Below are 21,631 nucleotides of genomic sequence, written 5' to 3'. Positions count from 1 at the left end.
GTTTTCAGCAATATCTCCCTCACATCCAAACCTGCATCAAGAGCAGGAGCCACTCAATCACATGTCAAGTTTCACCAGCACAAATCTTGTTAAAAAAAGAGATTCAATATTTTTCCTACGCATGCTCAAGAAAATCATCATTGAAGGGTCTTATCTTCTTGGATTTATATAACATGCTGAAAGCACCATCCACATGTATTAATAAAATTCTGAGGAGCTTATGTCCCCTGGCCAAAGTCAAGGGGGAAAAGATTTCACTTTATGCAGTACTTTTCACAATCACTAGCTGCCTAAAGTATGTTTTCGGACCAGTACGTACGGAATCTAAATCAGCTATAACACAGAAAAATATGAAAGACAACTTGCACACAGCAAGGTGCCAGAAACAATAATAAAATAATGATCAGATAATCTGTTTTAATCTTGCTGGCCAAGGGCAAAATACTGCCAAGAATTTTTACATGCATCTGATGGGACAGATGGAAACTCAGTTCAGTGCTTCATCTAAAAGCTGGTACAGCAGTCCCTCAATATTTAACTGGAGTGTCTGTCAACCTAGATTTGTGTTCAAAGCCTTGGAGGGGAACTTAGGCAGGACTAACAACTTGGAACCGATTAAGGCAGACCTATGTAAATTATTTCTTCCTCCTTGAAGTTATATCAACTTGGAAATTAAATCACTGTATTAATCTCTGTGATGAAGGTCGTACCAGGCAGTAGCTCAGATTTGTGGTCATGTCTTGCAATTGCTCAGACCTTTCACTCTAGGTGTTAGGATATCATGTTGAGGTTGTATAGGACCTTAGAAGAGGCCTCATCAGAGTTCTGGTCTCCCTGTTACAGGGAGGATGTTATTAAGCAGGAGAAGATTCAGAAGAGATTTACCAGGATTAGATTAGATTACTTAGTGTGGAAACTGGCCCTTCGGCCCAACAAGTCCACACTGACCTTCCAAAGAGTAACCCACCCAGATTCATTCCCCTACATTTACCCCTTCACCTAACACTACGGGCAATTTAGCATGGCCAACTCACCTAACCTGCACATTTTTGGTCTGGAGCACCCGGAGGAAATCCACGCAGACACGGGGAGAATGTGCAAACTCCACACAGACAGTTGCCCGAGGCGGGAATTGAACCCAGGTCTCTGGCGCCGTGAGGCAGCAGTGCTAACCACTGTGCCACCCTTAGGATGTTGCCAGAATTGGAGGATTTGAGTTATAAGGACAGGCTGGGACGTTTTTCACTGGATTGTAAGAACTTTATAAAATAACAAGTGATGTAGATAAGGTGAATGGCAGGTGTCTTTTCCCAAGAGTGGGAGATTTCAAGACTGGGGGGGTATTTGTAAGGTGAGAGGAGAAGGATTTAAAAAAGACATGAGGCAATTTTTTTTTATTTCAGCGAGTGGTTTCCATGTGGAATGAACTTCCAGAGAAAGTGTTGGATATGGGTACAGTTACAAATGTTTAAAAGATATTTAGCTAAGTACATGAATAAGAAATGTTTAAAGGGACATGGGCCAAGTGCAGGCAGGTGGGACTAGTTTAATTTGGGATTATACTCAGCATGGTTGGACCAAAGGGTCTGTTTTCATGCTGGATGACTCTAAAGTTTCAAAATTAAATACCTTGAATTGGTAATCAGGGGATAAATCTAAACTGCAACTATTTTAATGTAGTAACATTTAAGAATTAGTGCAGTATTTCCACAAACAAAATCTATAACAAAATTATAGCTGCACTATATGATCAGGAGTTCCATGTGTCAATAATTTCAGTTTACTTTTTGGCTATGTTTTGGCTCATGCAAATCAAAGAACCATTCAGAAAACTTAGGAGTTACGTGAGCTTTTCCATAAAGTTTGACCTACAAGCTCCAACTTTTAATATCTGTTACCAACACCATGTATTCCCAAGACTGTTGTACGATGAGATTTCCTGATGAAGTGCTCTTGCCCAAAATGTCAATTTTCCTGCTCCTTGGATACTGCCTGACCTGCTACGCTTTTCCAGCACTCCACTCTCAACTCTGATCTCCAGCATCTGCAGTCCTCACTTTCTCCTATGAGACTAAGGCAGATTTACAGACACTGTACCACAGACCTTAAGACTTGGTTTTAATTATGTTTCTTAGCTCCAAATAATGAGATTGTGGGTTTGGGATTTACTCTAGGCCTCGATCAATTAATCTAGGCTAAAATAAAAATTCAGTTCAATACTGAGGGAGCATTAACAAAACCTCTCCTCCTTCAAATATATTAATTGAGACACCAGCTTCTTTTCCTGGTAGCTGCAAAACTTCAAAGAGAAATAGATAGCAGACTTCCTGGCCAACATTCTATCCTCAGTTAGTAATTAAAAAATTGATTAACTAGTCATTCATTACTCTCCGGTAGTAGGGAGCAAAACCATTGTTATCCATCACAATACAACAATGACAACAGCCTGTGCACAGTATGTTTTGTGAAACATAGATGTACATACTTAGAAGTCAAACAAAGCAAGTTCTGTTTGTAATGGCACTACTATGACATCTTGATACACAACAAAAAAAAAAGATTTGTTGCAAAGCATTCTCAGCCTAGAAATCAAAAATAAATCAGTTCCTCTGATGAGGCTTTTACTATAATCAAAACAATCCAAGGTGCTTTACGGGAATGGTACCAGACAAATACTGGATAGAAGAACAAATAATAGTCAAGGTCAAGGAGATAAGCTTTCGGGGACATCACTAGGAATACTTTATACCCGACATCTAGATATCCAAAACTTAGTATTAATTAACATTTGTTTACCTGCTCTACAGCGCCGAGAGGGAAGCTCCGCAACTTGGTACCAACGTTCTTCTGCAAAATCATAGCACTCCACGCTCCGGATAGCTTTTGGTGCTTGGCCACCAACCACTACCAGCACCTGAAAGGTGAAATTGTGTTTCATTAAAGTTCTGCATGATACCTCAAGCAGAAGAAATCAATTGCTTCATTATTTTACTTATGTAAGGAAAAAAAAACTAAAGATCCAATACACCCATACTGTGAAAATGTGCTCTTCCCTCAACTAAACTCATGCAGTTATTCAAAAAGCAAAAGGAGGGATTAAAAAAAAGAGAGAAAAAAATCTCTCAATCAATTGTTAGAATGAGGAAAACACAATATGTTACATTATTTTGATATGTAGTCTAAATGGTTATTAATGAAACTTGCCTTAATATCCTGCCCTGATTTTGTCACAAAAATTTATATGGCTTTCTGTAATAGAAGATGCAAGCAGTTATATCATCAATTTAGCCAATCTGGCAATCTACAGTATTATGATTTGATTGACTCCTAGATAGTTCCTGTGCATGAAACTCAAAGAGGATGATATTTGGCTGACACACTTACAGCTGGAGTAAAGAAAAAGGGGATTTGGTAGCAAGAATGTTATGAAATCTGATCAGAATTGTGTGATTGTGGCAATAACTCATGTGTTTGATTGCACAACTACTGAGATATTGAGAATCACATACCTTTGGAAGGCTGACTGGCGTTCTTAATCTTGTTCTGGTTGTTTTCATTAATGCTCGTTGATCCGCTGGAAGCAAATGATACTTCATTGCTTCGATGAGGTAATCTTTGCATGCATTACTATTTTTAACCAATGTCTCCTCTTCCACTCTCTGTTAAACAAAACCAACAGTTTTTGATGCCATATGAGTGCTGCATAACATTTAGCACATTATTTTCAAAAGTGCTTTTCTCCTTTACCAGATAAAAATAGCTATCAATAATTGGTAACAAAAACAATACCAACTCTGGTTTTCCAAGAGAACAGACATTTCCTCTGTGTCACAGCTAATTAATACACTGATAGAGTGCTCTGTCTTGACCACATTGGCACTATTTTTAAGGTGATACATAAAAACAAAAGTGACTCTCTTAATTTAATCCCCAAATGTACGAGACAATGAGAAGGGGAACAAAATTTGCTGACTTTATTTTTTAAAAACTCAAACTGTACTATAAACAAATTCTGTCCAAATTATTCATAACTTTCTAAAATTATACCCACAGTGATTTGACCCTTCCAGACCATTTCCCTTCAGCACAGTAAGGGTTACCTGCACCAGGTATTCGCGTGTAAGGAGAGGTAGCCGGACGTTTTCCATCAATCGTGCCATATGCTCCTGCCGGGGCTCCTTATCATGTTTCACCCACGAGATGGCTGCTTCAAAAACCTGATTGAATTAATAATTGTTTAGTATGACTGTACATCCAATGCTTCATAGGATTTGCAATGGATATCTCTATAGCCTACTATAGGAATCTTAGGCCAGTGAGATTCAAACCATCCCATAGGAGGGGATGGGGGAGTACTTGTAATTGACCATCATGAACTTACTCCCTTTCCTTATCTGAACTAACTTCACTGGGTTGAGGTTGTAAGGTTGTTGTTTTATGGGTAACACATCTGCTATATTTACATTATGTAGAGCCAAAGACATTTATCCTGGCACAATCACTCAAATCAATTTATGAGTCTGTATTAGCTTCTTTAAGTCATGTCAATAGTTTTCTGGAAGAAATATTCCATCATGACTTTTAAGCTTCTGAGTATTATCCAATTTGATTACTGGAAGGCCAATTTGAATTTTTATTTTCAGTGTCATTTTCCAATTTTCTATTTTTATTGAATTATTTATTTAACTACTGTAAATACACTTTTCTCCTGACTATCCTTCCTTTCATAAACTCTAACATCTAAAGAACACAATTTTTCCCTCATATCTGGAGTACTCACTATATAAAAAAAGAAACTCAATTATGTAAATTATGTAAAAAGTTCTAATGACCCTTGTTTTTAAGGTTTCCCCGGACACATTTAATAAAACCAATGCTTTGTTTCCAGTAACACCACTCTGGATTTTAGCTTCATTGTTTGTTGAGCATTTCAAATCTTTTTGGCCAACTTTAAAAGCTGCTTCTATTTTAAACTCCAAACCCTCTACGCCCCTATAAGGTAATGAGATCACAGACAAGGCTCACCCAAAAAGATTCAAGTCTAGAAACAAAACAGATACAGAATGCAACCAGTTCGAAGCACTATCCAGTTCCAGATGGACACAGATCAAACAATCATCTGGGATTAAATTTACAAGGTATACACTGAAAATTGGTAAAATGCAATGAAATTTCAACGCACATTTGTGAGCACTCATCAGCGTCTACTGACATCAAAGCATTCTAGTAACAGTAAACTCCTGAAAAAGAGAATGTGAAAGATTGAGGAATGAAAAGTAAAAGCACACACTGATGGGAGGCAGAGAAAGTAAGTAACATAAATTGTGTGTAATAATTATAGCAATACATTTTCAGACAATAATTACAGTTTACTGGGGTGGGGGGGCTCCCTGACTGACGTGATGAAGCAGGTAGCAATTTCATGGATCTATATTGCTCTCTGTTTTTCACCCTATATATGAATGATTTGGATGAGGAAATACAGTTAGATAGAATTTACAGAAGACATCAAATTAGGAAGTGCATTGATTTGTGTAAATGGAAGCAGAGAGACACGGACTGAGTTAAATGTGGGGAAAGATAAATCAGAATTGATCTTACTGATGAGAGATTAGGAGCTGGCAATGAGAGCGGAATTTTGATATCTACATATTGAAATCACTACAAACATGTAGAAAGTGTGATTTAAAAGAAATAAAAGGAATCTTGGCCTTTACAATAACAGAGCTGTAATATAAAAGTTGAGGTAACATCTCTGTTGTTCAGAGCCTTTGTCAAATCCCATTTATTGCAGTGTATTCAGTTTTGGCACAGCACCACCAAGAATAAATTGACTGCAGGATAGAACACAGATTCATCAGCATTATGCCAGGACCATAGGAGCTAAATTATGCAAACAAGCAATGTAAATTTGGTAAGAATTACCTTTAGTTTAGAAAGTTAAGGGGGCAATTTAATAATGATATTTAATATAAAGTAATTCAATTATACATTTGCTCTTCATTTCTTTCCTGTGATGAAAAAGGAGCATTATTTTAAAATTAAAGTTAGGCCAGTCAGAACCGAAATCAGTAAAAAGCTTGTACACAAATGCTAACAGAATTTCAAAACACTGTCCCAGAAGGCTGTGGCTACTGGATTGTTTGCATGTTTCATGATAGGGATCAATAAGTTGTTAATGAATGATATTAAGAGATATGGAAGGAAGCAGAGCAATTACTGCAGACACAGATTAGTCATGATCTAGCTGAAAGCAAATCAGGCTTCAGAAGCTAAATGGTCTACACTAATGTCCCTAAACATCAATTTGCATTTATACATGCCATAAATATAGAAAATGCACAGAGGCACAAGGAAAAAAATTGTTTAATTAATTAAAGATAAAGAGGAGATTAGGAGTGATGATCAAAAACTAAGCCAAAATCATTGTGTTTTTAAAAATAGGAGAAGGAGTTGAAGGCACAAGGGGATTTTGAGAGAAAGCTCAATTATCAGGCACCTAGGCAGTGGGAGGCATAAAAATGAAGCCAGATTCAGGTGCTTGTGGGTAGGAGAAAGAGAAGTTTACAGCAGCAGAGAATCTTGAGGATATGGGAGTTTGAATGCCATGGAGGAATTTTTATACACAAAACATTGCAAATGTTATTTTTAAAGCATTGAGAGATGTGAAATCACTCATCAAACTAGGCACATATTGTTCCTGGTAATGGTGAGTGCATAAACTTTTCGAGTGACAGATGCACTGAAGTAGTAGAAGTGGCAAATAATGATATCAAAGTGGAAGATCTTCGTGATCAATATAGTATGAGATTGGAAGATCACCCTGGTTTCCAAGCGATTGATCAGTTTTGTTCAATCTGAGACATTTGCTGGGGAAGAGAATGGAATCAGTGGTGAGTGCACAACATTTTTGCAGGTGTTTAAAAGATGACGACTTCAGCCAGTGCAATATTCAGATAGACGGCTCCATCCACCAAACTTTTACCCACTTTGTAGACTCTATCCTCCCCACAACTTGCTTTCTTACCTCTTTTTGCATTATCAGGCACTTGGTTCAATTTCAGCATTCAATTAATCCAGTTAATTAATATAAATCCTAAATAGTTGAAACTCCAATAATTCCATTGGTATTCCATTCATTACAGTTTGCCAATACAAAAATGATCTATTTATCCTGATCCTGTTTTTTTTTATTAATTATCTCACCCCCCATAATACCAATATATCATTCTCAACATCATGAGCTCTGAGCTTTGCAGCAATAATTTCTGTGGAACATTACAAATGCCTTTTAGAAATTCAAACACACTACATTAATTGGTGTACCCTTATCTACCCTGTTCGTTACAGCTTCAAAAATCTAATTGGGAGAGGCACAAGTTTCCTTTCACAACATCATGATTGCATTCTAACTTTCTAAACAACACTACTTTTTCAGTAACTGATTCTACTATTTTACAGGGGTAGGCTAACTGGCCTGTAGGTTCTTCTGCCCCCCTCCTTTCTGGAACAGAGGTGCTACATCTGCGATTTTCAAATTTGCTAGACCTTCCAGACTCTATGGAATTTTGTAACACTATACCAATGCATCTACTCATCTTTGGAGCTACTTCTTTTAAGACACCAGAATGTAAGTCATCAGGCCCAGGAGACTTGTCAGCCTTTAGTTCTATTAATTTTCTTTGCCTGTTTTCTCTCGTAATTATGGTTGTTCTAATTTCCACCCTCCCTTTTGGTTTTCTCTGGTTATTGTTGGCCTGCTTTTATGCTTGCTTGAAGTCTCTGCCATTTCCTGGTTTCCCATGAAGTTCCTAGCTTCACCCTCTGTGGAGCTGATGCTCACGTCAGCTTCGCTACTAAATAATTAAACGGTTACAAGTGAAACCAAGCAAGAGAAGACCCATTAAGTTCAATGACGGCCCAATGACGGCCTGATCAGTTGTGTTCAAGGGTGCAGATTGAGAATGCATGACAGTCACACAGAGTGATTCTGAATTTGGTCATGGTTCTTCCCAGGTTGAGAGACTGTTGGTGTTCAAACAGGAAGTCGTAGAAGAGCCAAACACAGATCTGCAAAGTGATAACTCTAAGATTCTCAGAGGAAAGAGACGTTTATGTTGAGTGGTAACTTCTAGGGACAGCTATGACATTGAGAATGATGGCAAGCCCTTTAAGGAATGAGGAACATGAGTGGCTTGGTGCACAGCATGTTTGTCATTCCTGGGACACAAGTACTGCTGGCAAGGTTAGTATATGTTGTTCATCCTTAATTACCAGTGAAAAAGGTGTTGGTGGGCTGTCTTCTTGAATCACTGCAGTCCATCTCACGTAGGATGCTGTACAGAAGAGTTCCAGAATTTCAAAACATGACAGCAAACAACAGGTAATATATCAAAGTCATGATGACAAGTACCTCAGAAGGGAATCAGTAGGTGGAAGCTTGTAGGTGGTAGCATTCCCATCCAGCTCTGGGTCTCATTTTTTAGGTAGTACAGGCCATGGGTTTGTAAAAAGCTGTCAAAGGCAGCTTGGTGAGTTACTGCAGCACATCTTGTACATGATACATACTGCTGCCATTGTGTGTCAATAATACTGAAACTATTTACTATTCCTACAAAGAGAGAGACTAGGAATGAAGTTCACTGCTCAGCAGTTTTTTGGAACTTATGTCAAGAGTGTAGGAGGTAATTCTTAAATGAGATCAGATGAGTTGGAAGGAAACTACCAGGGGGATTCGGTTAGATGCGTACGGGTAAGAAATGCAGTTGAACAAATAGTCTTTGTCTTAGTACTAAAATGTTCTTTCATATCTACAAGATATCTTAAAAGCATCATGTACCTTATTAATTATTCTATTAAGATTTTATTCTGTCGGAATACATGACAGAATATTGTAATAAAGTAAATATTTAGAAACAACAATAACCCATTAATCTTCTCTGGTGTTCTTTGAGGAACAAGTAATGCTCAAGGCATTAGAACTCTTGTCTGAATGCTGCCATAGGAGGTTTGTTAAGTTAAACTGAGCAGGCTTATTAATTGTGTATTGGCACGGATCCCCTGCCTGAAGGCCAGCCTTTGGTCTATTGCCTGCTGATATTTCTCCTTGAATTGATTTCTTGATCATTTCTGTCAGCAGCGGTTTGCCATTCTTTCACTCTCAAATGCAGGGTCAGAAAGCAGAAATTGTAACTGGAATTGAATTTGTGCTTTTAACGTTCTTCTGAACCATGTACTGCCAATCTAAGGCCATTCCTACACAATTGGGGTCAGATCCAGTTAATTGTAAGCAGTTCCTGAAGGTTATGGGCAGCGTTCCCTCTGCGTGAAAAAGCTGCCCCTGAGGTCTCTTTTATAATCTTTCCTCTCTCACCCTAAACCTATGCCCTGTAGTTCTGGACTCCCCGACCCCAGGGAAAAGACTTTGTCTATTTATCCTATCCATGCCCCTCATAATTTTGTAAACCTCTATAAAGGTCACCCCTCAGCCTCCGACGCTCCAGGGAAAACAGCCCCAGACTGTTCAGCCTCTCCCTGTTGCTCAGATCCACCAACCCTGGCAACATCCTTGTAAATCTTTTCTGAACCCTTTCAGGTTTCACAACATCTTTCCGATAGGAAGGAGACCAGAATTGTACGCAATATTCCAACAGTGGCCTAACCAATGTCCTGTACAGCCACAACATGACCCTCAACCCCCTGTACTCAATACTCTGACCAATAAAGGAAAGCATACCAAACGCCTTCTTCACTATCCTACAATTGCAACATTTAAGAGGCATTTGGATGGGTATATGAATAGGAAGGGTTTAGAGGATATGGGCCGGGTGCTGGCAGGTGGGACTAGATTGGGTTGGGATATCTGGTCGGCATGGACGGGTTGGACCGAAGGGTCTGTTTCCATGCTGTACATCTCTATGACTCCATAACATCAAACACCACACACGGAACCTTGGAACAACTGCACGAGCAGCTTACAATTGGATAGATGCAAAAGTAAATTTGTAGTTAATTAGCTACTAAGTGAAATGGTCTTTGTTGAGGTTAGCAAGTACTTGCTTGTAATCCATAATTATATGAATAAAAATAAAATGTCTAAAACTTCGCTCCAGCTACATTCATCAACTGTATTTCTGGATAGTAACAAGGCAAGGAAAGGACCATCTCCAATAATAGAGGTTAACCCACCCTCTTCATAAGATTCTATGGCATTGTGGGGCAAAATCCTGGTCTTTGCTACCGACAGAAACATAACTGGACCAATCATACGTCAAGACTACAAGAGCCTAGGCATTCTGTGTGGAGTGGCTCACATCGCAACTCACCAAGCCCTTTATCATGTACAACATGCAAGCGAGGAGTGAGATGGAACATCATTTACTTGCTGCAGAGGCACAGCTGCAACACTAAGGCAGCTCAATATAATCCAGTCCACTTGATCATCGCACATACCACAAAGCACAGGAGCAACCTAGCATAGATTTTCTGTAGCATCTCTCAAATCTGTGAGCCTCATTACCAAGAAGCAAAAATACAACAGATGCATGGGAATAGCGAGACCTTCACATTCCCAAAGTCCTGCAGCAATCTGGTTTGGACATGGATCACAATTCATTCAATCAAAAGTTTGGAACTCTCAAACAACCTAGTTGAGGCACTTTCATCATGCTGTACATCTCCATGACTAAGTCAAGAAGGTGGTCCATCAATATCTTTGAGGAGGTACCTGTGTTGGATTGGGGTGGACAAAGTTAAAAATCGCATGCCAGGTTATAGCCCAACAGGTTTATTTGGAAGTACTAACTTTCGGAGCGCTGCTCCTTTGTCAGGTAGCTAGTGCGGCAGAATCATAGACACAGGATTTATAACACAAGATCATAGTGTCATGCAATCTATTGAACAAACCTAGATTGCTGTTAAGCCTTTCATCTTTTAGAAAGAATTTGTTGATTCATTAACATACAAATCCCAGAACTTCTTCCAAGTCACATTCTCGAGATTTTATATTAAAAAAAGTGACGTCTCAGCTCAGACAATGAATTAAAGGTGAGGTTAGAGTCTGTATGTATTGCAATCTTGAGTCAGGCTGGTACTATTTCCAAAGTAGGACTTTATGAAACTTCACATGGATTGACTGCCTGCAGATTGTATGCTTGTAGAGCAAATAGAATGTATCTGCAAATGCACATTCACTCCATAGACTGTGTGTACACATGCATATAGAGAGAGAGAGAGAGAGAAAGAAAAAGTGAGAGAGAGAAAGAAAAAGTGAGAGAGAGAGTGAGAGAGAGAGAGAGAGAGAGAGAGAGAGAGAGAGAGAGAGAGAGAGAAAGTGAGAGAGAGAGAGAGAGAGAGAGAGAGAGAGAGAGCGTGCGCGCGCACGCGCATCTATAGGACTGAGTGAGTGTGTGCTCATGAATGTATCGGAGTAGAAGCCTGTGAGAGGCTCTCAGAGGCTTCTACTCTGTCAAACACATATGCGCACTCTCTCTCTTTCTCTCCATGCATGCTCGTGCACACAGTATATTTTACTTTGCTCAAAAAGCACACAATCTGGAGGTAGTCAATCCGTGACATTTTATAAATGTCTCCTTTGGAAATAGAACCAGTCTAACTCAAGTTTGGAATACATAGACTCTAACCTCACAACTTTAATGCATTGTCTGAGCTGAGTTGTCACATGCTTTTTATAAAACCTTAAGTTACTTGGGAATGTGGAGTTGAAAGAAGTTCTGGGATTTACATATTAAATGAATCAAATCTGTAATCCATTCTAAAAGGTGAAAGCCTTAACAGCGATCTAGGTTTTGTTCAATACATCATAATAGGTGCATGACACTATGATCTTGTGCTATAAATTCTGTGTATTATGATTCTGTCGCATTAACTAACTGACGAAGAAACAGCGCTCCGAAAGCTAGTATTTCCAAATAAACCTGTTGCACCATAATCTGGTGTTGAGATTTTTAAACTTTATCAATATCTTCCCACAGCAATCACAAACTGATCTTGTGATCCCACATCCCTGGCATTATTTTTTCCCCAAAAGAATGTGCCAATTTCTCATGTCCCTTTGGTAATATAAGCTCCAAGACAGAAAAAAAGATTGGGCTCAAATTTGTCTATTGCAAGTAACACTTCGGGTTATTCAGCACAGCTTCAGTGCTCCACCATTCTGCAGCTTCCCTTGTGGGCTCAAGTAAATTTATAAACTTCTGAAAGTGGAGGGAATTCTACCGACAGTTAGTACAGCAAGTCAGAAATTTTGCTGTTGATGTGGTGGTGGTGGTCAGGGGCTAGAATTAAAGATGACATATTTTGTATCATTATTACTGGTGGAAGGACTGAGTCTTTAAGGTAGTGCAGAGGTTGTTAATCAAAGAGGCTGTTTTGTCCTGTATAATGATGGCATTCTCGAGTGCTGTTAGAGCAGAATTTATCCAAGAAACTAGAAGATTTCCCACCACATTCCCAATTTGCACATTGTCAGTGGTGGAAAGATTTAGGGATCAAGAAGTGAATTACTTGCTGCAGAATAATCAGCCTCTGATCTCCTCTTGTAGCCATAATAATTCAGTGGCTAAAAGATGGTGATTCCCCTGAACGACAGTGGCAGGATATTGGACAACGCCAAGTGTTATGATTAAGATGGGAGGAGTACAGCCTCTCTCCCACTACACCTTAAGGAGTTTGCACATTCTCCTGGAGTTTGCACATTCTCCCCGTGTCTGCGTGGGTTTCCTCCGGGTGCTCCGGTTTCCTCCCACAGTCCAAAGATGTGCAAGTCAGGTGAATTGGCCATGCTAAATTGTCCGTAGTGTTAGGTAAAGGGGTAAATGTAGGGGTATGGGTGGGTTACGCTTCGGCGGGTCGGTGTGACTTGTTGGGCCGAAGGGCCTGTTTCCACACTGTAAGTAATCTAATCTAATCTAATCTAACCAATGGTCACAACATAGGTTTTAAAATGTTTACCCAATTACTGTATGGCTAATTATTTATTTTTTCTATATTAGGTTCAGGAAAGCACCATTAACCAAGTTTCTTTAGGAAACAAAAGAACCGATATACTTTGAAAACTGGGTCTAACTGGCAAAGATGCAAAAGTGATGAACAAATCTGAAATATAAAAGTCTAAATGTGTACCCTAAATAACTTAGCACAATTTCTTTTAAATAGCATTTTCTGCGCAGAGGTTAAGTTTTGGGGAAAACCCTTTGGCCATTAATTGTGAGCTCTTGAAGGAAAACAGGACTGAGCAAGAAATGTTCAAGATGGATGTTAGTTAATGGAGGAGAAAGTGAGGTCTGCAGATGCTGGAGATCAGAGCTGAAAATGTGTTGCTGGAACAGCACAGCAGGTCAGGCAGCATCCAGGGAACAGGAGAATCGACGTTTCGGGCATGAGCCCTTCTTCAGGAAGGGCTGCGCTGCGCTGTTCCAGCAACACATTTTCAGGGCTGTTAATTAATGTCCTGACAAACATAAACAGTCTCTCCTAACATAGGCAGTTGTCACTAGGACCTTGCAGACTCCGTTTATTCCGGAAACATTAAGAATTCTTTCAGAAGCTCTTCAGGTAAAAACAGCTGGATCAGTGTTTCAGTTATTACACTGGGGCCTCAAAAAGGTTTTCTTGGAAAGGCAGATGAGTTAGGGAGCTCTCTGTCTCAACACGATGTACTTCAAATGAACTCCAAGCATCATCCAAAACAAAAACTACTTCACAACAGCCATAAACCTCGGCATGTGATCACCAGTGAATGGCTTAAACCATGTAACTTCAAAAGTGTATTTACAAAAAAGAAGTCCTATTGTATCCTTTCAGTTTATTTTTTTAAAAAAAGTCCTTGTATCTCCTCAATCTTTTCAAATTAACTTGTGTCCACAATTCTTTAAAGAAAAATGCTTTTAAAAAAGTAAACAATGAAGCATTTTCATAACACAAAAATAAAACAAAGAACTGTGACTGCTAGAAATTTGAAACAAAAACAAATTGCTGGAGAAACTCAGCAGGTCTGACAGCATCTGTGAGAAGAAAGCAGAGTTAATATTTCATCAAAACAGGACAGATTCAGTTTTGATGAACAGCGAACAGACTCAAAACATTAACTTTGTTTTCTTCTCACAGGTGCTGCCAGACCTGCTGAGTTTCTCCAGCAATCTGTTTTTCTTCGTAACACAATGCCATTTTAAGGTCAGTGTGTTAACCTCTCCCCTGTTGGAGACCTTCACTCCCTAGTGCGTACCACCTTCAACCCAAGCCCGAATGCTGTCCAGATTTAGGGGCATGAGCATCTCCAATATCTAAAGGGGTTTTGAGCAAACATCCTGACCTCTGACCTGATGATGCAGGGAGGTCATCAATGAAGCAGCTGAAGGCAGCTGGACTTACAACAAGGAACTCGTGCAACAATACTTTGGGACTGAGATGACTGACCTCCAAAATTCACAACCATCTTACAGTACATGATTTCAGCACAAAGTATCAGGTAAATATTAAGTCACGATGAGGCAAAAAAAAAATCATACATTCCAAATATGTAATTAGATTTTGGCAAGCAAGTACTACATCAAATCAACTAACTTGTTTAGGGTCATTTAGCAGAGCCTGGAGAACGAGTATTTCACTTGGTACGTAATACTGATGATCAAATTAGTTACTCAAGGTTGTGCATTCAGGTAGTATTGTTTATTTAAAGACTAGAATGTGTCAAAATTTCATATGCTAACAATTAAAAATATAAATCATCACACCAAGTCTCACCACAATTTAACTGTGAGTACTGAGTCACCATCAATTCTGTAACAAACAGTATTGCTACCTTGCACACTCAACGTGGATCAGAGTCATTGGTCATTTAGCTACTCGAGTTATTTAGCTACTGGAGTTTCTCTGCCAATCACACAGCGGAAGAGGATAACAATCTACATTACTTACCCCAACCTCCCAAATTCTGCAAGTGTACAAGTTAATAAATCTGTGTGAAGTTTGCTTTCTTATGAATACCAAAGTTAAACCAAAACATAAATAAATTAAAATATTCACCTTTTATAGCTGAACACATAAGCATATTGCATAATATTCATATCCTGACAGCTGCTGTGCTGTCATAGCAACCATCAGCCTCCAACAAATTCCTAATTAGCAGCTCTACAGGACAACCAACCTACACAACACTTCAGAAAGTCACGCATGCATAGCAAAGGCAATTTACTTTATGAACCCAAGCAGCGCCATTTTATGGCGAGATATTTAAATCGAGTAAGCTAAATCCATCTACACAGTACTGATCTCTAATTTCAACTTGAAATTAATTTGTATGAAAGCTTTTCAAATAGACATGTTACCATTATTTTTGCTGATGACTTGCTATCTAAATGCTGCAGTCTTTTGTTTGGTAACAAACAGAATGCAATTCATAATTTTAGCTACTTTTATATTGCCACCATTTTAATTCCTGTTGAGATTGCTGCCCATTAGACAGCTTGAACATTTAAATTGCTGCATTGAATACCATTATCCTTAATGTAGACATGGAATTTGTCAATGTATTTATCTGTTCAATCATGAGGCACTTGTCTTTCTACAGGGTGTGCCTACAAATGCTGTTTCAGTCACTTGGTTATTGCCATTTCTGCAAAAATCACTGCTATTATCGACACCATAAAGTCATCCAGTTTCAGAATATTCAATGTGGTCCTGGTAAATATACTGCAACTATCTTCCCTAATGGAACAATACTATTGAGCTGAACACTGCATTTTGATCCTGAGCTACTCTAAGAGTTCTCATATTTTTGAGCTTGCTGAACAAAATGCTTTAAGTTGTTGTGGCATTATCCACATGCTGCCCACCTATATCTCAAGAAAAACAGGAGCCTGCAAGAGATGGATGCATAGGAACATAATCTAGATATAATGATATGGCTGTGTAAAGTTAATTCATTCCGGATGTTAAGACTATCAAGGTTTTTCTATTGTTTTTTCAGCTGGAACATTGTTCTTTTTCTTTAAACACTGAATATTTTAGATCAGTTTCCGAATAAAAGGTCCAATGCTCTACAGCTTCAAAATTAGCTGCTGAACATTACTATCCAAGTAAATCACGCAGAACTGAACAGAAATTCATGATTCACAGATTATTTTTAAATTACTGTAATCACTGTTTTGCTTTCACAAAATCTATTTTTGGTACTCAATCAACAGCAGAACATCACATTAAACCTCAAGCACGTTCATTACACAATGAAGCAAGAACTATGTAACAGCTTAACGTAGGAAAAGTTTACAGCACACTCTTCTGATCGACTTTTGTTCTGTTAATTATTAGTCCTACTCTTTTCAATGGCCAGTATTTTAAATTAAGAATAGAGGTAAAACTAACAGAAATCACCAGGACTATGGAGGGAGTTAGTCTGCAACTTCCAGCAGCCACAGAATGTATAGATAAACACACAAATTCAAACGTTGTTATCAGAGAACTTTGATCCTTCATTCAGCTCATGAGTACTGAGAGGCCTGGAAACAGTGGATATGGAGAAGACACTCCATTAGTAGGGGAGTATGAGACACCCAAGGGCATAGCCTCAAAATGAAGGGATTACCCTTTAGAACTGTGATGAGAAATAAGACGACAAAATTATGTACTCAGCATGAAAACCACAAATCCTCATTCTAGGAGGAACCAAATACTGCGTGTGGTGGGTGTGCTGGTCGTGCGTGTATGTTGACAATTCAGATTAAGTCATCGGAATGTGAAAGTGACTGGACAATGATGCGTCTCCCGTCAGAACTGAATGGACAGTAATTGGGAGGGGCAGATATTCCACAAAGTGATCCCCGAGTCTGCATTTGGTTTCTCCAATATAGAGTAGGCCACTTTGGGTGCAGTGAATACAGTACACAAGATTGCAGGAGATACAGGTGAGATGCTGTTTCACCTGGAAAGACTGTTTGGGCCCTTGGATGATGAGCAGGGAGGTGGTGACAGAGCAAGTGTTACATCTTCTGCAGTTAAGTGGCAGGGTGCCATGATGTTGGTGGTTGTGGAATGGATTAGGATGCCCCGGAGGGAATGATCCCTGCAAAGTGCAGACAGGGGGAGTAAGGGGAAGATGTTTTTGGTGGTGGTGTTCTGCTGGAGTTGTCTGAAATGGCAGGGAATGATCCTTTGAATGCAGAGGCTGGAGGGGTGAAAGGCGAGGACAAGGGGAAACCGATCACACTGTTGAGAGTGATGGGAAGGGGCAAGGATAGAAGCATGGTTGTCTTTTCTAGTGCCTAGGTTGAAAACAGGTTGTCTATCCGGTTTCACTTCTTTTAGATTAGATTAGATTACATTACAGTGTGGAAACAGGCCCTTTGGCCCAACAAGTCCACACCGACCCGCCGAAGCGCAAACCACCCATACCCCTACATTTACCCCTTACCTAACACTACGGGCAATTTAGCATGGCCAATTCACCTAATCTGCACATTTTTGGACTGTGGGAGGAAACCGGAGCACCCGGAGGAAACCCACGCAGACACGGGGAGAACGTGCAAACTCCACACAGTCAGTCGCCTGAGGCGGGAATTGAACCTGGGTCTCTGGCGCTGTGAGGCAGCAGTGCTAACCACTGTGCCACCGTGCTGCCTTTGTTGAGACTTTGTAGCGATTGATACAACTGAATGGCTTACTGGGCCATTTCAGAGGGCCCATATTATTGTACCATATTATTGTGGATCAGGAGTCTTAGGTAGGCCAGACCAGGTAAAGATAGCAGATTTCCTTCCCTGAAGGATATTTTGTTGCATTAGTGGTCAGGCAATTCAGGCTCTGAACACTTAGCTTCTTTAATAATGCATCCTCTCATCCCCTAACTTTTGCATTTTTTAAAACTGAGAGCTCGCTGCTTGAAAGTTGTCACTTTTATGTTTCCATCTATATCCCGAAGCTCCATTATGCCCTATAAAGGGTCAGAAAGGCTCAATTATTGGTGAGACAGCCATTTCATATTTATCCATATTTAATCCTTTATTATGCTTTTCCAGTTATCAGATTTAAAGTTTATTGGCATCTAAGCATATCCTTTGCTACAATCAGATTATAGGTGATTCCAACCAGGCTTTCCCTCTTGTGTGTCTTTATTCTGGTCAGCCCTTCTCTTTGCTCTGATTGTAAGCGAAATGCATATAAACAATTTTTTTTTTACTTTTTATGAAAAGATATACCAAAATCTTTATCTCTGTTCTCCACAGATCATATCTTCTACTGTATCTGATTTCAGCATTTGCTTGCTTTATTTCATATTTCTAATTGTTCCTGTTGTTTATGCCATTTAGCACAGAGCTCTGCAGCTTGCACCTCGAGACACCTTTCACCCCAACAAACTAAGCTGGATTTGAATCCTAAAAATGAAAGACTGTTCTCTGCCCATGTCCCATGTCCTGTGTTCTTGAAGCTTTTTTTTTCCCATTTCACTCACTAGAACGATCTCTGAGCATCTCCAGTTCTGGTTTCTTGTGCAGCCCCATTTTTTAAAATTGGGGCATCAGAGATGGGCAGGCATTCAGCTAGCTAGCCCCCAAACTCTGGATTTCTCTCCTCAAATTCTTCATTCTGCCTCTCCACTCATCTTTGTGCCTTGATGAAGACATATTAAAAATCAGCCACTTAAAAGCTTAATGCTTATTTATGTGACGTACTATCATATTTCTCAACCATCCTACTAAACATTCTGGGACAATTTTACTGTGTTCAAGATACCATTCGCATGCAAGTCATCCTTGCAAAAGGAATATATTTTTGGTGATGTGAAAGCCTGATTTTGCTCACTCATGGGAACCCAAAACTAGACCCATAGGCTTGAGGTGAGAGGGGAAAGGTTTAAAAGGGACCCGAAGACAATGTTTTCATGTAGCAGGTGGCGCGTGTATGGAATGAGCAGCCAGAGGAAGTGGTGAAGACTGGTACAATTGCAACATTTAAAAGTTATCTGGATGGGTATATGAATAGGAAGGGTTTAGAGGGATATGGACCAAGTGCTGGCAAATGGGACAAGATTAATTTAGGATATCTGGGTCAACATGGAAGAGTTGAACCCAAAGTATTTGTTTCCATGCTGTACATCTCTGAGTCTATCATTGTCAAGTGGAGTATTCAAACTTAATTTGGACACAGCATAATAGACATACAATCAGAAAAGTAACTAGCATCTCACTCCACGAGATAATCACCATGTAAGCAACTTGAAGATCATCATTTCCATCTAACTTTGAAGCTCAGAGGACGTAGGTAGTTCATGACTTGGCTATAACACATGGAAAATGCTCTCTATCGATCCCAGAGGGTTCGTACTTTTTCCTCAGGTACCACAAAGATGAAGACAGAAAAGTAACACCAAGTCTGGAAACAGAAACAGAAAATGCAACAAACCTCTGCAGGTCAGTCTATACCCATGGAGGGAGACCAAAAAGGTTAACATTCTTGGTATAACTGGATTGAACATGAAAAATGGACATGCACTGAAATAGAGCAATAGAACATAGAACAGTACAGCACAGGAACAGACCCTTCAGCCACTATGCTTTGCCCATCATGACAACAAATTAAACTAATCCCTTCTACCTGTCCTTGGCCCATATGCCTCTATTCCTTGCATATGTATGTGCTTATCTAAAAGCCCCTAACATACCTGTCTGGCAGCACATTCCAGACACCTACCACTCTTAAAAATCTTGCTCCTCATATCTCCTTTGAACTCCCCCACCTGACATTTCAATTCAGGGGAAATAGATTCTGACTGTCAACTCACATGGAAATATACAGACATGAGGGGGTGATTACATGGCAAATTCATCACCTTCACATCAGATGGTACAAAAAGGACAAATACATGACATGGTCAACCAACATTAGAGTAGATTAGGCAGTGGAACATGTGAAATAGAAGCCAAACAGAAAAGGGTGTTGACAATCCATTACAAGCTTCTCTTCAGTCCCACTCATTGAGTGCTGCTAAAAGGTCTGCACTTCCCCAAGTCCTAAGCTGTATTTTCCTCCAGTTAGATTTGAAAACTAATGTACCTCCCCCAGTTTATTATCCAGCACTTTTTCCTCTTGCTCTCTCTCTCTGGCCCACAAACTGCAAATGTGTTATAAACCAGAAACTTTTCAAAAGCTGCATTCCATGCCAAATTCCCACAAAAAGCAAAACCTTTTTAGTTTTATTGTCCCTTTTGTCAATTGTAAATTGTAAGAATAGTTCCCTTTCTACAGAGTCAAACTAAATCATCGTGACACATGGTGTCAGTTCTTGCCAAGTTCTGCAGATTTTACATTTCCTGCCGAGAGATATGAAAAAGATAATCTAAAAATGCTGGCAGAAAAATAATCAGCACTGCTGTTACAACACTTCAGTACAGTATGTGGCTAACAGCTCTTCTGAACTCCATGATATCATTGCCAGACTATTGGTCAGTTACCATGACTCCTGCTTAAGAATGTCAAGAACTTTCAGATGACCACAAATAAAACAGAAATATCAGCAAACTAACACTTCACTTGCCAGTAGATCCCTTGTAATCATCATTTTCAGGCTGGGGCTAAGCAATATTCACAAGACAGGGTTTAGCCACCTTTTCTTGTTGTTCAACAGCATTACCATTGCTTAATTCACTGTCAACAACACTCCTGTGCACAAATACTATGACTACAAGAGCAGGTCAGAGGTTGGAAACAAGTAATCAATGTTTCCTGTAACTTATTTTGCCGTTGTGCGAACCTCTAAAGTCAGTGTGGTAGCGGCTTCCCGAAGCAGGAGCCATGTAATGTAACTATAAAAAAATACACAACATCAGACAAATTAGCAGGAAACTTGCCACCAGGATACATGAACACCAAACGACATGACCCACTGTCACTAGTTTCTATACATACAGATAAAGGAGGACACCACTTTGACTGGGACAACACACACATCCTGCGACAGGCGAAACAAAGACACGCACAAGAATTCTTAGAGGCATGGCATTCTAACCAGAACTCCATCAATAAACATATCAATTTAGACCCTATCTACCTTCCCCTAAAAAAATATAATTGGAAATGATGTCACCCACCTTAAGAAACCAAGACTTGTAAATAGTGAGGTGGAACATACAGCGGAGAGGGTTACCTCAGATTACAACAGAATCTGGACCAGATGGGCCAATGGGCTGAGAAGTGGCAGATGGAATTTAATTCAGATAAATGCGAGGTGCTGCATTTTGGGAAAGCAAATCTTAGCAGGACTTATACACTTAATGGTAAGGTCCTAGGGAGTGTTGCTGAACAAAGAGACCTTGGAGTGCAGGTTCATAGCTCCTTGAAAGTGGAGTCGCAAGTAGATAGGATAGTGAAGGTGGTTTTTGGTATGGTTTCCTCTCTTGGTCAGAGTATTGATTACAGGAGTTGGGAGATCATGTTGCGGCTGTACAGGACATTGGTGAGGCCACTGTTGGAATATTGCGTGCAATTCTGGTCTCCTTCCTATCGGAAAGATGTTGTGAAACTTGAAAGGGTTCAGAAAAGATTTACAAGGATGTTGCTAGGGTTGGAGATTTGAGCTATAGGGGAGAGGCTGAACAGGCTGGGGCTGTTTCCCTGGAGC

General features: G+C 39.6%; 1 protein-coding gene and 1 long non-coding RNA gene across 3 annotated transcripts in view; one reads left to right on the top strand and one right to left on the bottom strand.

Moving 5' to 3' along the window:
• Positions 1-21,631, bottom strand: part of klhl2 (kelch-like family member 2) — a 147,828-nt gene that overhangs the window by 43,929 nt on the left and 82,268 nt on the right. For both annotated transcript variants that reach the window (XM_043698470.1, XM_043698465.1), the window contains exons 7-9: positions 4,101-4,217; positions 3,510-3,659; positions 2,797-2,914 (exon numbers count right to left, since the gene is read on the bottom strand). In XM_043698470.1, coding sequence (XP_043554405.1) covers positions 2,797-2,914; positions 3,510-3,659; positions 4,101-4,217 — 385 coding nt within the window. The remainder of the gene's footprint in view (positions 1-2,796; positions 2,915-3,509; positions 3,660-4,100; positions 4,218-21,631) is intronic.
• Positions 5,153-21,631, top strand: part of LOC122553987 — a 48,466-nt gene continuing 31,987 nt past the window's right edge. Inside the window, exon 1 of the long non-coding RNA XR_006312899.1 lies at positions 5,153-5,308. This is a non-coding gene — a long non-coding RNA (uncharacterized LOC122553987). The remainder of the gene's footprint in view (positions 5,309-21,631) is intronic.

This window comes from Chiloscyllium plagiosum, chromosome 1 (assembly GCF_004010195.1).
Source record: "Chiloscyllium plagiosum isolate BGI_BamShark_2017 chromosome 1, ASM401019v2, whole genome shotgun sequence".
NCBI lineage: Eukaryota > Metazoa > Chordata > Chondrichthyes > Orectolobiformes > Hemiscylliidae > Chiloscyllium > Chiloscyllium plagiosum.
This window is presented reverse-complemented; position numbering and strand designations above follow the sequence as displayed.